The 18,425-nt window shown below is 38.3% G+C and overlaps 1 protein-coding gene across 1 annotated transcript in view; it reads right to left on the reverse strand.

Moving 5' to 3' along the window:
• KIF6 (kinesin family member 6) overlaps positions 1-18,425 on the reverse strand; it is a 354,123-nt gene that overhangs the window by 259,033 nt on the left and 76,665 nt on the right. The window contains exons 4-5 of the mRNA XM_084890084.1: positions 8,604-8,751; positions 2,668-2,777 (exon numbers count right to left, since the gene is read on the reverse strand). Coding sequence (XP_084746210.1) covers positions 2,668-2,777; positions 8,604-8,751 — 258 coding nt within the window. The remainder of the gene's footprint in view (positions 1-2,667; positions 2,778-8,603; positions 8,752-18,425) is intronic.

Genomic DNA, 18,425 nt, shown 5'->3' on the forward strand with positions numbered 1-18,425 from the left:
CTATTGTAAACAATGTTCCTATAAATATAGGGTGCATATATTTTTTCTGATTGGTGTTTCAGGAATCTTAAGATATATTCCCAAAAGTGGAATTGCTGGATCAAAAGGCAGTTCCATTTTTAATTTTTTGAAGAAACTCCATATTGTTTTGAATTTGGCAAAGTAACAGGATACAAAATAAATATCCAGAAATCAATGGCATTTCTATACACCAATAATGAATTATCAGAAAGAGAAACTAAGAAATAATCTCATTTACTATTACAACAACAACAAAATAAGGTATTTGGAATAAATTTAACCAATGAGGTAAAACTATGGGACATTAAATAAAGAAATTGAGGAAGATACCAATAAGTGGAAGCACATACCATGCTCATGGATTGTTAGAATTAATATCATTAAAAAATCTACTACCCAAAACAATCTAGAGATTCAATGCAACCCTATTAAAATACCCATGATATATTTCATAGACCTAGAAAAAAATATTCTAAAAATTTATATGGAACCAAAAAAGGCCCAGAACAGCCTCAGCAATCTTGAGAAAGAAGAACATAGTTGGAGGGATGATAATACTAGATATCAAACCACAGCACAAGGCCATTGTAATCAAATCAGCCTGGTACAGGCACAAGAATATAAATCAGTGGAACAGAACAGAGAGCCCAGAAATCAACCCATGCCTCTACGGTCAATTAATATTTGACCGAGGAGCAATTACTTTAACTTTTTATTGTGTGATAATTACCACGTGCAGCCATAAGATATAATGCAGAGACAATGGCATTGACACAACCCACTGTTCTATTCAGACATTTCAGTTTTTCTTGTACTTGTGTGCGTTTGTGTCACGTAGGCAGTTTTGTGTATCCACAGCCACAGTCAAGACACAGAATAGCCCATCACCACAAGGATCCTGCACTGGCCTGGAGAGCCATCCCCACTTCCCTCCCTAATTCCATCAACCACGAATCTATTATCTATAACTTTGCCATTTAACGATATTACATAAATGCTTTTAGATAGATTTGCAAATAATATCATACAGCACTTAGCCTTTTGGGAATGGCTTTTTCACTCACCCTGGAGATTCACTCAAGTTGTTAATGTATCAGTAATTCATTCCTTTTGTTATTGTTGTTTTATTAACTATAGGTCCATAATTTACATTAGGGGTCATTCTTTGTGTTGTAATTTTCATAGACACAAAGAACAGATTAGGGTTGCCAGAGGTGGAGGTGGAAGAAATGGGTAAACTGGAGGTATACAGCCCGGACTGGAGCTAGAAAACAATGTAAGTCACCTGTTAAAATGAAGAGCAATCTCTCACCAAAGCCTCTGGTCCCAGTCCCTCAGAAGCTGGCCTTTACTTCACACAAATCCTCAACACCTGGCCTTTCCAACCTCGCCTCGTATCTTTAATGCTGTTGTTCCTACGAGGAGAGTTTCACCTTTTTGGATGGTACCCAGAGAGTTGGGTATATGTCAGCTCACAACGATGAAACCAGGAGCGAGACAGGCAGGACTGCAGTGACAGCTGCTCCCAGGTCAGGAGTGTGTGAAGCCATTCTTTCTGGTGGCAATGGTAATTAATGAACATTGGATAACAGAATCTTTTTGTAATATAGTGGATAATTTTTTTAATAATGATAGGAAACTTTTACCTTTTTGTAAATGTAATTCCAACAGTTTCTTTAAGGCCAATTTCTTTCACAAAGTAATTTTTTCCTTCCTCTCAATCCTTTTCTTTCCCCTTTCTTTTAATTCTTATACAGATATTTATTGTACCAACAAACATCCCCTTTTCTAACTTTCTCTAATGAATACTATAAACACAAAAGAGGTGATATGTAAAAACATTCAAACACTAATGGGAGAATATATATAAAGATGGTCTACAAATTAAACAACTGGTTGCTGATCTTTTTTGGTAGAGGATTAATATATTTTTAAATTGTTTTAGAATATTTCATAAGAAGAATATTAAAGTGTGCTTTCTTGGCTCTGGCATCTTCTGATATATGAAGATGTCTGGGCAAAGTATATGCAGTTACCAATTAACATATGTCTAATTTAGGCAGATATTCAAACAAGCAGTGAGTAATGTTTTGGAAATGCTGGCAGGGTAACTTACTCTATTATTAGATAAGCTCTGAAGACTCTATTTATAGTTGGGTCACGAAACCATCAGTGCCAATCGTGACCAAATGGTTGTCACTGTTAGTAATATAATAAGATAATAGTCAAAAAGCTCTTTTTGCTCCTCTGGCATTTTCTCTCTTTCAGATTCTCTCATTGCTGCTGGAAGCCTAATTTGAACAAAAACAGATCCACTGGCCTTCAGAGAAAGGCCAATTGGAAGGGTTTTATCCGGCAGGAATAGAATGGGACTGCCTGGTCCCATCAATCCTCTCAGCTCACACTCCCAGGACACTCGCTGCTCTCCCTGTACCAACTCCAAGAGACTTCCCCAAGAAGTGCGTTCTAAGCTATTTTTAGTTCCTGTCCCTAGTGAAAAAGCATCCATTATATTACAACAAGATTCTGTTACCCAGTGTTTGCTAATTACAACGGAGACCAGAAACATGCAAAAGTTTCGGAGAAAACAATCGCAGGAAACATCTGAAAGTAATTTTCCCCGTTCTTTGTTGTTCTGCTACTCACGGCAAGTCTTCCAAACTGGAGGCTTCGTGTCTTGGATCCAAGAGATCATAGCCGCATTCATTGTAGATTTCCAAGTAAGAGATGTGCGTGGTGTATATTTTGCTGCTGTCCTGAGAGGAAAAGGGAGAGACGTTACTTAATGGCTCTAATAAGGGCTCAGCTCAGAGGTAGACGAACGTATCCATCGTGTAGCTTCCTCGCAGTTTCTCTCACTATGTGTGGTTTACATTTTCTGGTTTGTGACACTTTCAAGTTGCCAACTACCATAAGCACGAAGTTTTTTTTGTTTTGTTTTGTTTTGTTTTGTTTTTAATGGCCAATACCTATGATTACAAGCATCTTCAGTTTGTTACCTTGTATTGGTTCCACGTAATACATAAAAGGCAATGCACATTTACAATTAGCTGACGTGGTTGCAGAACTCTATAGCACCATTTTTTACTTTCCAGACCAAAAAAAGAAAGGTTACTAAGAAAAAACAAATTTACATTCTGTGATATTCATAAAGGAACACAGAATTGCTACTTTGGTTTAAAAACTTCAGTAGCAAAAGAGTTTTCATCTGTAATCACAAGCCTTTTTAAACTTTTCTAATATTCCAACTTTCTAACGACATAAATAGATCATGGACAATAATCAGCTAATGTACAGTTAATTCAGGGGACAGGAATGGTTTAGGTCAAGTAGGTAATCACAGGGTGGACATTACCAGTCCACTGCCTATACCTTACCTGGTTAATTTTTCTGGCCCAAGTGGCAAATCGGGACTGTTCTGTGACTGAATAGAGAGAGGTATTTTCTGTGGGCCATGCTGAAATGCAATGGCATCGGTTCAATGAAATTAGGATAAAAAGTTGAGGGGACTGATTCTGTGGTTCTTGTCTTAGCTCTGTCAACAGACAAAAATACCCACACACAACAAAACCCTCTCGCACTTCAGTGGAATAAAACAGGATTTTTCAGCTCTGGAGAAATGTCTGAGTTCAGTTTTTAATAAAAAAAAAATAATAAATGACAGCACCTGTTTGTTGTAAGAAGGGAACATGTTTGCGCCTGTGCCAGAGGTCAGGAGGTTGTAGTGAATGTTCCAAGAGGGTTTACTTAAGACAACCTTCCTGGTTAATTCTCACCACATACAAGCCAACCCGTTTACCAGGCATCATTCAAGGGGAGAGAGGACCAGTCGCAGAGATGGGGAGAGAAGCTGGAGTCCTACTTCTACCAGCTGTGAGCCCTGCTAGGTCAGGCCTCAGTTGCTGTAGCATTAAAGTAAGGAAGCTGGGTAATGAGTTCCTACATACTATTCACATTAAAATTAACACAATTCTCTGGTCCTGAAATGGCTCAAACTACTGAAATAAAGATACCACTATTTCACTAAAACAAACTAATACATGGAAAATTAAAGCAAGTTTCAGCCAGCTCATGATTGTAGTAAAATGTTCAAGCCACAGCTGAAATTTCATGTTCTCCTGCTCTGTGAAGGTGAAGGTATGGACTGAATCTCCAAGCAAAAAAATTTCTCCCAACTGCACGTTGGAAACACAACCCATGTGGGTGTCTCTAGTTGCTTCTCCTGCAAGTGATCCCTGAGTTACACTAGCATCCTAGTGCAGTGAAGGCACCATTCCAACATAATCCTTTGGGCTGAAGTTTGGCTTAGTGCAGGCATCAGAGATGATAAATACTAGATACACTCTGTGTGGCCTTTATTCTCATGCGTGTTTCCTAAAACATTCCATGAAATACTCATGGAAAAACTGATCCATCATCCACACATACAGGGAGGGCAAAAGTAGGTGTACAGTTGTGAGTATGCGAAACAGAGTTTATTCTTGCATTATTATTTATTAACTAGTGGCCCGGTGCATGAAATTCATGCAGGGGGAGGGGAGGGTGTTCCTCAACCCAGCCAACACCCTCTTCAACCTGGGACCCCTGGAAAGATGTCCTACTGCTGGTTTACAGCGATTGGGCCTAAAACAGCAGTCAAATATCCTTCTCACAATCTGGGACTGCTGGCTCCTAACTGCTCACCTGCCTGCCTGATTGCCTCTAACCACTCTGCCTACCAGCCTCCTCACCCCCAACTGCCCCCCACCACTGACCTGCTCACCCCCAAATATCGCCCCCACCAGCCTGATCACCCCCAACTGCCTCCTGTGCCAGCCTGGTAACCCCCAATTGCCCTGCTTGTCCCCACCTCCCCTCCCCACTGGCCTGCTCACCCCAACTTTTCCCCTGTAGGCCTGCTCACTCCAAACTGCCCCCACCCCACCCCTGCTATTCTGACCACCTCCAACTGACCCCCACTGACGGCTTGCTCACCCTCAACTGCCCCCAGCCCCTGCTGGTCTGCTTACCCCTAATGGCCCCTGCCATCCCATCCTGGCCTAATCACCCGCCCGACAACCCAAGGTCCCAGCCTTTCCTTTTTTTCTTTTTCCTTTTTTTTTTTTTTTTTTTTTCCAGCACCTCCTTGAGCGAAGGCCAGGGTGGGCAGGAAGCTTGGTTTCCTCCATTGCTGGGCAACCCTAGCCTCCTGCTTGCTCCAGCTCTGTTGCCAGCCGCCATCTTGGTTGGGTTAATTTGTATACTCGCTCCTGATTGGCTGGTGGGTGTGACTTGTGGGCATAGCAGAGTGATGGTTAATTTGAATGTTTATATTTTATTAGTGTACATTATTGTATTATTTTCCATATAAACAATTGTAAACCCACTTTTGTCCCACCAAAAAGAAACATTCTCAGAGCACATTATAGACCATTGCAACATCTTTCTAAAACTTATCTGAAGATATCTTAAATATTCCATAGATTATGTTTGAGATTTGAGCATACTCCTCTGAACTCATAGCATCAGACAAAAGACAAGGTTTAAATGTGGGCTCTGTCATTTATACCCTTATCCTCAGTTGAAAATGAAGAAAGTAACCCTTATCTTGCAGATCTGTTGTGAGAAAAATAGAGCTCTGTATTTAAAATACAAGTAAAATCTCTGGCCTGTAATACACTACAATAAACTGCTGTTATTGATGGTGTTGTCATTATTTTGATTATTTCTAAGTGGATAGTTCAGTATGTTAATATAAAAAGGAAGGGGAAGAGGCAGAAATAAAAGCTAACTTGTGTGTCCCATTTATAGTGGAGAAACTCTCTCTTTCCAGAAGTGAGAAGCAATGAGAAGAAGTCAGGAAGACGGCAGGCCCACGGCCTGGGGTGACAGGATAACGTGGTTGGCCTCCAGCTTCTGCAGTTCTGGGCTTTCATTGGAGTAGAATTCACCAAGCCATGTGGGAGCTGCTGTTCCTCAGGCCCCACTCTCAGTGCTCAGGATTATAATGTAACACACATGTTGCCTGCAGACAGCCTTCTCTTCGGCCCCAAACAAGCCTGAGCCTCACAGTGCTCTAAAAGAATGAGCAGTGATTTCTAAAATAATGGACTCAATTTTCTTCTTTTAAAATCCTTGAGGATGTGCTCTCACAGGCACTTTAAGGCCCGGTATGTACTTGCTCTTAGTTTATCTCAGAATAAATACTCTGCATACGTCAAATGTTTTATTCAAGGATCCTAGAGCGCTCAGGGGGCCTCTAAGGCTATGACGGGGGACAGCCGAGCACCTGGCCACATGTCCTGGCTGCACTTTCTGGACACTGTGTGATGCCCTCCAGCTGCCTCTGCCTTGGTTTGCCACAGCTTAGATTACGACGAACGTGCTGCTCTCCCATCGTGGAAATTGTCCGTTTCCAGAGAGTTGTCTAGGCTGCAAACTGGTCAGATGGCCGCTCTCCAAACTCAGGATCACTCAGGATAAAATGGGATTTAGAGTTTGCCAATGACAAACACATAAAACAATGAACCTGACACATGACAGGTACTGGGGAGACAGGTAGCTTTTAGATCTGTATATAAATTTTGTGGGTTTTTTTTGTATTTTGATAGCCATAGACAAAATTTACAAAGAGACATATATTTTCTATTAGGAAAGGGTTTGTTTATTCTGTTTAACTTCATCAGGGGAAATAGCTTTATTTGTTCTGCATTTCAAAGGATTATTTGAAATTGGTCAGGGATATTTTGTCTATATGCAGATATAGCACAAGAAATCCTCCATGTCATCATTAGGTTCTGTGGCTTTAAGAGAAAAGACATATAACTAAACCAATTGTACCAGAGGCCAATTGACATAAACAAGAGTTAAGTTCCTCTGGCATCTATCAGCATTATAATGTACCTGCTGAAGGAAAGGAGATTATCTGAGGACCGGCTGTATGCGGATATTGACAGCTGCAGTAATAACAATCACGTATTGAGCATCTACTATGTGCCAAGAACTGGGCAATGTCTTTAAGCACAGTAAGCTCCGCCTTCAGAGAAGCCCCACATCCCGGACCTTTAAGAAGCTACCCAGGTCCGCCTGCTGCCAGTAGAAGCAGGCTGGCCTGCACCGACTCCCATGACCTCTCCTAGGCACTAGGCTTCCACATCAGGCACAGCAATAAGCACCACGACAAATCATATTCCCAGTTTGTGAAATCTGGGAAAAAACAAAGCAGCCAATGTCAGAAATAAATGAGTAAATGAAAAGAAGGGACTTGGATCCAACATATACACTACAGTCAACTCTTTCTGTTCCTAATATTCTGGCATGCAGAGTTGGAATGTGTGAGCTAGTGAGAGATGAGCTGAACTAATGGGTAATTGCTACTTTATGGATGGAAACTAGAATTATGCAGATCTCAGCCGTTTCTTCTCATTGTTGCAACTTAAAATGCAAACAGCGTGCAGTTGAGAAATGTTTCGATGACTGTTACACTGACCTAGTTAGGACGATGGTTATACAGAATTAGGACAACCAAGCACTTGTTGGAATTGCTAGGGACAGTGGAGATGCTCTAGCACGACTCGCTCCCTGCTTCCAGAGGGAGAGCGGAAGCCCAGAGAAGGGGCTCACAGTAGAGGGTGTGTTAGAGACAACCAGCATTGCAGATCCAGCCTGGGCAGCGTGCTGAGACAAAAAGCACACGCACTCCTGGCATGGACCTCCAGATCAGCTACTTACAAGGACCCAGAGAAAGACATGTATTATATGCTGTATTAAATACTTATAAAGCAAGTAGCACTTGGAGCCACACAATAAATGATGCTTATAATATAGATAGGGAATTTGTCTTTATAGAAATACTAGAGGCCCGATGTATGAAGATTTGTGCAAGAATGGGCCTCCCTTACTCTGGCTGCTAACACTGCCTTTGCTCTGGTTGGAGCTGCCTTTCCACATTCCCATGCTGCCTAGAGGCCTGGAATGGCTGGGGCGGTGCAGAACACCTGTGTCATCACCCCCACATCCCGCTCCCACCAGCTCAGCACCTGCATATGCAAATTAACATACCATCTTCATTGCATTAATTTGCATACTCACTCCTGATTGGCTGGTGGGTGTCGTGAAGGTATGGTCCATTTGCATCTTACTCTTTTATTAGTGTAGATTAATTGCAATAGGACTTTTATTCCAGTAAATTCCTGTGGGCTTCTATTAAAAGTGTAATAAGGGGACAATCACATTGTCCTATACAGTGCTTTAGCAGCTAAAATAAAGTTCTGTTTTGGCAAAAGGGCATTCTTCAGTTTCTTAATGAAGAATAAAAAAAACATTAGTTGTAAAACATGTTGTCTGTTCTTTTAACCTATGTGTGTGTCAGAGGAACTCCCTCTGAGCCTTTGCTGGAACAGCATCCCTTTAATGAGAGGCACCTTCTCAGTTTCCACTTCATCAGCAAATTCCCAAACTCCCCTTCAATCTAAAGGACAGAAATATTGCACAATAATACTTTCTCATTTTGATACAATATAATAAATGTCAAAATAACTATTTTGCGCACAATAAATTTCTGCTGAATATATCAAATACAAAATGAACTTATAGTTCTATACCTTTTGCAATTCCTCAAAAATGTAGGACAGTGTCCTTGGGATAATGCCTCTGTCGCAATAGCGCTCTGCCCCACCCGTGATGGTGAAGGTCTTACCGCTGCCTGTTTGCCCGTATGCAAAGATGGTGCCATTGTAACCGGCCAGGACACTACAAGAAGAAATGACACACTGTTAACATCAAAATAGGCTAATTGCATTTGTATTAAATGGCTCATCTTATAAAAGCGGCCACCAGATTCACCACTATTGAAGACATCTATAGGGATGTTTGGTATATGCGCATATCTAGACAGATATAATTTTTGACACAAGAACATCAGCATCATGATCTTTTTCTCTCAGAAAAGACCTGCAACAAAAATGGGGCCAGGCATCTTAAATATTTTCTTTGTTAAAAATTAGATATTTAAATTTTAGGATGATTTTATTTTTACAGAAAAGTTGCAAAGATAGTAGAGTTCACATATACCTCACACCCACTTTCCCCAATGTTTCCCTATTGTCATTTATCACAATTAATGAATCAATATTGATACATTATTACAATCTTTATTAAAATGTCCTTGGCTTTTATATAATGTCTTATTCTTTTCAGCCTTACTAAGATATAATTGACATACAACATTTGCAAGTTTAAGGTGTACAATGTGATGATTTGATGTGAAATGATTGCCACAATACTATTCGTTAGCCTGACCATCACCCATTTTTCCCTACCAGTCGTCCCTGGCAACCACCATTAAATATATAGATAGCTTTGGGTAGTATGGACATTTTAACAATATTCTTCCAATCCACAAACATGGGATAGCTTTCCATTTATTTGTGTCTTCTTAATTTCTTTCATCAATGTTTTGTAATTTTTAATGTATAGATATTTCACTGCCTTGTTTAAATTTATTCCCAAGTACGTTATTGCTTTTGATGCTGTTGTAATTGGATTTTTAAAAATTTCTTCTTCAAATGCTTTATTGTGAGTGTATAGAACCACAGTTGGGTTTTGTATGTTAATTTTGAATCTTGAAACTTTCCTGAATTGGTTGATTAGTTCTAATCACATCTAACATTGTATCATCTACAGAGACAACTTTACTTCTTAGACAACAATTGGATGCCTTTTATTTCTATTTCTTGTCTGATTGGTCTGACAAGGACTTCAAGTACCATGTTAGATAGGAATGGTGAGAGGGTACCCTGGTTTTGTTCCTGATATCAGTGGGAAAGATTTATAACATTTCACCATCTAGTATAATGTTAGCTATAGTTCTGTCATATATGGCCTTTATTATATTGAGGTATATTCCTTTTATACCCAATTTGTTGAGCTTTTTATTATAAAGATTTTGATTTTTAAAAAATTTCTGTACCTATTAAAATGACCATTGGTTTTTATCTTCTGTTCTATTAATGTGGTGTATCACATTTATTGCTTTGCGTATGTTGAATCATCCTTGCATTCCAGGGATGAATTCTACTTGATCATGGTTTAAGAGTCTTTTAATATGCTATTGAAATCAGTTTGCGAGCACTTTGTTGAGAATTTTTTTGGATCTATATGCAGGGAAATTGATCTGTAGCTTTCTATTTTTCTTTTTTCTTTTTTTGTGGTGTCTGGCTTGTTAAAAGGGTAATACTGGCCTCATAAAATGAGTTTGGAAATATTCCCTCATCTTCAATTATTTTTAGAAGAGTTTGAGAGTAATTAGCATTACTTTAGAAATGTTTGGTAGAATTTATCAGTTAAAACCATCTGGTTTTAGGTTTTTCTTTGTTGGGAGGTTTTTGATTGCTGATTTAATCTCCTTACTTGCTATTGTTCTGTTCAAATTTTTATTCATGATTTAGTCTTGGGAGGTTGCATTTTTCTGGGAATTTATCCATTTATTCTAAATTGTCCAACTTTTTTGGAATATGATGTTCATGGTAGTCTCTTATAATCCTTTGTATTCCTATTGTGTTAATTATAATGTCTCCTCTTTCAGTTCTGAATTCATTTATTTGGGTCTTCTTTCTATGTAGGATAGCTGAAAGTTTGTCAATTTTGCTGAACTTTTCAAAAAATGAAGCTTTTTGTTTCATTGTGTTAATAGTTTTTCTATTCACTATTTTATTTATTTTTATCCTGTCTGTTATTTTCTTTCTTCTGCCAACCTTGAGCTTAGTACTTGTTTTTCTAGTTCATGAGGTATAGAGTTAGGTTACTTGTGAGCTTTGTTTTTCTTAATGTAGGCACTTACAGCTGTAAATTTCCATCTTAGAACTGCTTTTGTTGCCTTTCATAAGTTTTAGTATGGTGTGTTCCCATTCTTCTTTCAAAGTATTTTTATATTCCTTTTGACTTTCTTGACCTATTGGTTGTTTAAGAGTATATTGTTTAATTTCAACACATTTGTGGATTTTCTTGTCTTCCTCATCTTATTGATTTTTAGTTCATACCACTGTGGTCATAAAAAATACTTGGCATGACTTTAATTGTATTGGATTTGTGAAGGTTTGTTTTGTGATCTAACAGATGATTTATTCTAGAGAATGTTCTATTTCAGCTGGAGAAGAATGTGTATGCTGCTGATGACAAGTGGAATGTTCTGTATTTATAGGTTAAGTGCATTTTTCTAAGGTACAGTTAACACCCAATGTTTCCTTATTGATTTTCTGTGCGGATGAATTATCCACTGTTGAAAGAGGAATGCTGAATTCCACTATTATTATATAACTAGAGATCTGGCACATGAAATTCATACGCGGGTACAGTCCCTAGGCCTTCCCCAGATGCCGGCAGCCAGCCCCGCCCCCACTGCCACCTACCTCTGCTTCCCCATTTGGTGCCTGATGGCCAGAGGAAGGGGCCAAGAGGTAGTCAGTGCATCTCATAGTGACTGGTCCAGCAATAGTTCTGGTTGTTCTGCCATTAGGGTCAATTTGCATATTACCCTTTTATTATACAGGACTTTTTTATTCTTTCTCCCTTCAGATCTGTGTCTACTTAATATATTTAGCTGCTGCCTATTTTAGATCCATATATATTTATAATTATTATATCCACATGATGAGTTGACTTTTTATTATTATACTAGAGGCCTGATGCATGAAAATTTGTGCAAGAGTAGGCCTTTCTCCCCCCAGCTGATGGCACTGGCTTCCATCCAGCACCTGGGACCCAGGCTTCCCTCTGGCCACCACCATCAGGTGCCTGGAAACCGGGCTGCTTCGATCCGGCCCTGGCTTCATCTGGAAGGAAATCCAGAATGACACCCAGAAGGATATTCAGTCTAATTAGCATATTATCCTTTTATTATTATAGATAATGACTTTCTTTGTCTCCTGATATAGTTGTTGGCTTACAGTCTACTTTGTCTGATATAAGGATATCTACTCTTGCTTTCTTTTGGTTTCTTTTTGCATGAAATATTTTTCCCCCCATTCCTTCACTTTCTGTCTATGTGTGTCCTTAAAGCTGTAATGAGTTACTTACAGGTAGCATATACCTGCTCTTGTCTTCTAATTCAGTCATTCTGAATTTTGATGGGAGAATTTAACCCATTTACATTTAAAGTAACTACTGATAGGTAAGGAATATTAATGCCATCTTATTCGTTTTCTTGTTCAGTTTCTTTGTTCCTTAGTTCTTCTTTTGCTTTCTTTCTTTGTGAATTGATGGTTTTTCCTAAAGTATGTTTTGATCCCCTTTTATGTTTCTTCTATTAGTTTTGTGTTTAGCACAGGATTATGTAAAATGTCTTATAGTTATTACAGTATATATTAAGCAATAAATCGTTTGCATACAAAAACTCTACCCTTTATTATTTATCCCAATTTTTTTATGTTTTGATGTCACAATTTACCTCTTTTATACTGTGTATTCATTAATAAATTATTGTAGCTATAGTTATAAATACTTTTTTTTCCTTTGGCCTTTATACTAGAAGTGACTAACACATCACCATATCACAATATTAGAGTATTCTGAATTTGACTATATAATTACCTTTCCTAGCTATTTTATATTTTCATATATTTTTGTGTTACTAATTAGTGTCCTTTCACTTCAACTTGAAGAACTCTCCTCAGAAACTTAAAGGAGTTAATATAAGCAGTGACCTATGTGGCTCAACTTTCCACATTTAAGAGGCTTAATAATTTTTCTCGAAGTGAATATTCTTGGAGCTGGAATTACTATGGTGTATTTAGATGAATGATTATAGAATCTTTCTGCTCAACATAATTTATGGCCAATGTCCCATTGGCAATATCATCTGGGTATGTGATATTTTTTGGCCATAATTATTGTAGGTAAATGAAGCCTATAATGCTAAATTCAAACCTAAACATTCTTCATAGGGAACTTTCTAAAATATTTAGGCATTCTGTGTCTTAAAAAGCAAAGAATTCAGAGAACAAATGAGCATTGCATTTTGACTTCTTTAGCTAAGCCTATGAAAAATAGGTGCTACTCCTAACCAGTGGTCAAGGACAACAGGAGCATGAGGGAGGTGGGGGATTGGAATGGGGGGTTGAGGACAAATATGTGATACCTTAATCAATAAAGAAATTAATTTAAAAAAAGAAAAAAGAAAAGAGGGTACTACAGTGTGTTACATTGTCACCTGCTGATTATTATTTCTAACTTTTATAGGTAAGTCTGTCTCACTGCCAATTGTCCTAGTATACTGCCCCTAAGATGTGTTCCTTTTCCCTACATCTGCTCTGAGATAGAAAACTAGATTGTAAATGTTCTCACGGTGCTGTGTAAAATAAAGAGAATCTACAGAACACCTATAGAACATATACACTCTATGGCTATTTATTACTGTAATATCATAAATAATTTATGTAAATGGGCAAAATTTGTCTCCTGTCCCTATTCTATAGAGCCCCTTATCCCAACTCAATCTGTGCGCCCCGCCCTCTCCATTAGGCACTGGGCAATTTCATATGTTTCTAGTCTCATCTTCCCAAGAGAGACACTAATTTAAAATAGAGAGACGTGGTGGATTAAGTATCTTTGTAAATCCATGGCCCTGGCCAAGTAGCTCAGTTGGTTGGAGCATTATCCTGATACACCAAAGTGACAGGTTTGATCCCCAGACAGGGAACATACAAGAATCAACTAATGGATGAATAAGTAAGTGGAACTATAAAATTCTGTGTGTGTGTGTGTGTGTGTGTGTGTATGTGTGTGTTTCTGTGTGTATGTATGTGTGTGTCTCCCCTCTCATCATTTCTCCCTCCATACCTCCCTCCCTCCTTCCCTCTCTCTCAAAAAATAATAAAAATCCATCCTCCACAGTACAATGATAACAGAGGAAAAACTGTCAAAATCAACTTTTCAAGAGCCTTGGACGTTATCTAAAGGTTCACAAGAATTGAAACAGTGCTCACGTAAGAAAAATGGCTGAATCTCATTAAGAACAGTAAGATTTATGGTGTTTTAACTTGACCATTCCCATTGCCTATGCCCCAGCTCCATGGTAGCCTTGATAACAACATCTTTGCAACCACAGAGGCTAGCAACTATGGGGCAGGGAGTGGGGGAGGTGGAGGACATTACATGTTTGGAGGTTCCCCAAAAGCCCAAAGAATTGCACTTCTCTGATCTGCCTGGCAGCTCCCAGGTAGTCTCACTCACAGCATTTGTCAGTTTGTCCTGAGTCAGAATTCACTCAAACAGTTCTATCCCTAAGGTGCCTTTTGAAAAAGGTCATGTGTTTAATATCACAGTTGCCTTAGACTGCAACCCCAGCAAGGCAAACAAGTAAGTGAATAAATCTATAATAATAAAAGCATAATATGCTAATTAGGCTGGATGACCTTCCGGACTAAGCCACAGCAGAGGGGGCCAAGGCAGAGGTGGCCATGCCACAGCCGGGAACCAAGTCCCTTGCATGAATTTCCTGCATTGGGCCTCTAGTATAACAATAGAAATCTGTGAAACACAGTGCCTGTAACAGGCTTTAACAAGTTATGAACTATTTCTAGGATAATACAAGGGCACATACATGCACAGGTGTTTTGCATGGCCAGGAAAGACCTGAAAAGGTCTTTCCATGTCACCTCTGGCTGACCTTGAAACTCTGCAGTAGCAGGAAGTGAAGGCTAAGGCAGAGTTATAAGCTCCAGGTGCATTTAAGGCAATCTCTGTCTAGTCATTAGCTGACCACAGAGCCACCTGAGCACAGATTTCAGCAGCTGCACACAGAATTCTTCCAGAAAATTCACTTCCCCAGACAGCAGCAGCAACAATAACAAATAAAAACAATTCCTCGAAAAGGTGTGAATCTAATTTCTAAAGCTGTCACCTTATATTACTTAAAATGCTCGGTTTTCAACAATAAGTTATGAGACAGAAAGAAACAGGAAAGCATTTCCCACACCTAGGAAATAAAACGTTTAATAGAAACAGTTCTTGAGAAAACCAAGATCTTGGCTTCCTAATATAAAGAGTTTAAATGAGCTATTATCAATCTGTCAAAGGACAAAAGCAATGCATGATGAAAGAACTAAAGGAAAGAATGAAAATGATGTCTCGCAATAAAGAAAATATTAACAAAAATAGAATGTATTTCAAAGAACCAAACAAATTCTGGAGTTGAAAAGTAAAATAATCAAAATAAAAAATTCACTACAACAGCAAATGTGAATTGGTAAAGAAAAAAATGTTTGAATAAGAATAAAGCAGTGAACTTCAAGATAGGTCAGTGGAGATTACTCAGTGTTGTGAGGACATGGAGAAACTGGAACCCTTATACATTGCTGGAGGTGATGTAAAATGGTGCGGCCGCCAAAACCGGTTTGGCTCAGTGGATAGAGCATTGGCCTGAGGACTCAAGGGTCCCAGGTTTGATTCCCATCAAGGGCATATACCTTGGTTGCGGGCACATCCCCAGTGGGAGGTGTGCAGGAGGCAGCTGATAGATGTTCCTCTCTCATAGATGTTTCTAACTTTCTATCCCTCTCCCTTCTTCTCTGTAAAAAGATCAATAAAATATATTTAGAAAAAAAACACACACACAATAAAATGGTGCAGCCACTATGACAGTTTTGTGATTCTCAAAATGTAAACACAGAGTCACCATCTGACCCAGCAATTCCAATCCCAAGTATATGTCCCTCCAGCAGAATGGAAAGCATGCGCCCATACAAAAATTTATAATGAATGTTCATAAAAGCATTACTATTTACAATGGCAAAAAAGTGAAAACAACTCCAATGTCCATCTGCTGATGAGTGGATGAACATGTGTCATACCCAGAATGTGAGATAGTATTTGGCCATAAAAGGATGAAGTCCTGATATATGTTACCAATATGGATAAACCTTGAAAACATTGTGTTAAGTAATACAGTCACAGAAGGTCACATGCTGTATGATTTTGTTTGTATGAAATGCTAGGATAAGCAACTTCAGAGAGGCAGACAGGAGCAGAGCAGTGACAGTGGCTGAGAGTCAGAAGAAATGTGGAGGACTGGTTATGTATATGGAACAGAGAGATGAAAATGTTCTAAAATTAGGTAATCGTGATTGAAGTTTGCACATTCATACTAAATATGACTAAAATGTATATTTTAAAGTAAAAATTTGGCATGTAAATAATATATCAATGAACCTGTTATAATAATAGTAAAGAAGAATCTGTTTTAAGTTAGAAGTGAGATGTTTTATTTTTATTTAAAAATGTTTAATGTTTTAATTATAGTCTATATTCAGTATTATATTAGTGTCAGGTGCACAGCATAGTGGTTAGACAATCATATACTTTACAAAGTTTTCCCTAATATTTGCAGTACACACCTGGCATCATACCTAGTTGTTACAATATTATTGACTATATTCCTTCTTCTGTATTTTACATCCCTGTGACTATTTTGTAAGTACCATTGGTACTTATAAATCCCTTCACCTCTTTCACCAAGTCCCCGAACCCCCTCCCTTCTGGCATCCATCAGTTTGTTCTCTGTTTCTACGCATCTCTTTCTGTTTCTTTTGTTCGTTTCTTTTTTTTTTTAATTCCACATATAACTATATACATTTTAACAGCAGTAGTATTTTAAAAAGATGGAAAGATGAAATAGCAAGTTTTTTTAAAAGATGAAAACTAATGATAGACTCCAGCAATAAACAACCTGATAGACATTTTGGGTGAGAAATATTTTTGAATTTCTATCAAAACAAAAAATGCAGGTGACTGCCTAACTCATCAGAGGTAGAAACAGTTCTGATATGTGAATAAATCATTGCTCTATAAACGCAGAGCTTGAGGATCAGGCGAATCTCCAGTGTAGAAATCCTCTCCTTCCTTTTGCAAAATGCATTTTCCCTGTAAATTTAAATTATAAAGCTAAGCTATTTTGTCATTTCTTATATTTTAATATTCTCATGAATAAAGCTTCTACCCTCTTGGAGATTATAAACTGAAGTATTACTCCACAAATATCACATTTACATGCTCAAAAAAAAAAAATACAGATCTTTCAGGTGTAGTTTTTTTATTTTTATGACTTTTTGTTTAATGAGAACCCAAGTAGGAGGAGGCGGTTTGAAAGTATCGGCATAAAGTGAGACTTCTTTTTGTTTACCTAGATGAGAAGGCTTTAAGAATCTCCTAATACAATTGTAAATCATAGCAACCAACAAAAATTACTATTCAGATGATTCGGTTCAGCAAAGCAGACGCATGATATCATACAATCCCTCAAATTTGAAGACACAGCACAACTGAAAACAAAAAAGTAATAGAATCATGAATTTTACAATTAGTGTCGTTAGAGATCTTATAACTACTTTCTGCCCAGCAGATATCCCTCCTGAGATATTGCTAAAAAGCAGGTGCCTGCACTATGTTTCAAAACTTGCTTGATTCCTGAGCAGGATGGAATCAGAGAATCCCCGTGAGCTGCCTTCATTTTTGAGGAAAGAGGGACAGGTTAAAGTGGCACCTTAAAAAACTTAGAAAAATTAAGAATCCCAGAAAAATATATAGTATTTATATTTTTAAAAACTGTGTATTGAAACAAAACAAATAGTTCACTTAGAAAACACAAACCAAACAATTAGTACTAAGAGCAGAATATATAAGTTAATAGAAATTATATTTATATTTCACTTCACGAAACATCATTGCTTAATGTCAGCAAGATGAATCTGGAACAGAATGATCAAAATTAAGGCCTGTATTTTATTTTATTACTACCATTTTTAAAAAATCCTCACCTGAGGATATTTTCCTAATGATTTTAGAGTAAGTGGAGGGGAGAGAGAGAGGAGGGAAACACTGATGTGAGAGAGAAACATTGATGGGTTGCCTCCTGCATGCAACCTGACTGGGCTGGGGATGGAACCTGCAACCAAGGAATGTGCCCTGGCCGGGAATTGAACCGATGACCTTTTGGCAGTGTATGGGACAACACTCCAACCCACTGAGCTACATCGGCTAGAGCAGCCCTGTATTTATGGTTACTCTGAAACTCCATCTTGCTTTTCACACAGTTTTAAAAGCCCAAGTATCTGAAATACACTTCTTTTTATCTGTTTTTGATTCTAGAACAGTTCACGTTCACCCACTGCCACCCTCTTCCTTAATGTCCCTCAGAAGCAGCCTCCAGCAGCTCTCTGGTGCAGCCCATTTGGCTTTTATAAAGAAGATGGTAAGTAGCCTCTTCACTGTTTCATTTTCAGGATTTTTCTGAGTGTGTAATTCAGCAGTCTAAATTTTTCAGAGAAATTTGAACCAATTAGCAAGTCATAATTAGCATGACACAATTCAGTTTTGCCATATATACAATTAATCTCCCCATCTGTTAAGCCTAATGAGCATGCAAGTTATAA

Source organism: Pipistrellus hanaki, assembly GCF_964339955.1.
Source record: "Pipistrellus hanaki genome assembly, chromosome: 7".
Taxonomy (NCBI): domain Eukaryota; kingdom Metazoa; phylum Chordata; class Mammalia; order Chiroptera; family Vespertilionidae; genus Pipistrellus; species Pipistrellus hanaki.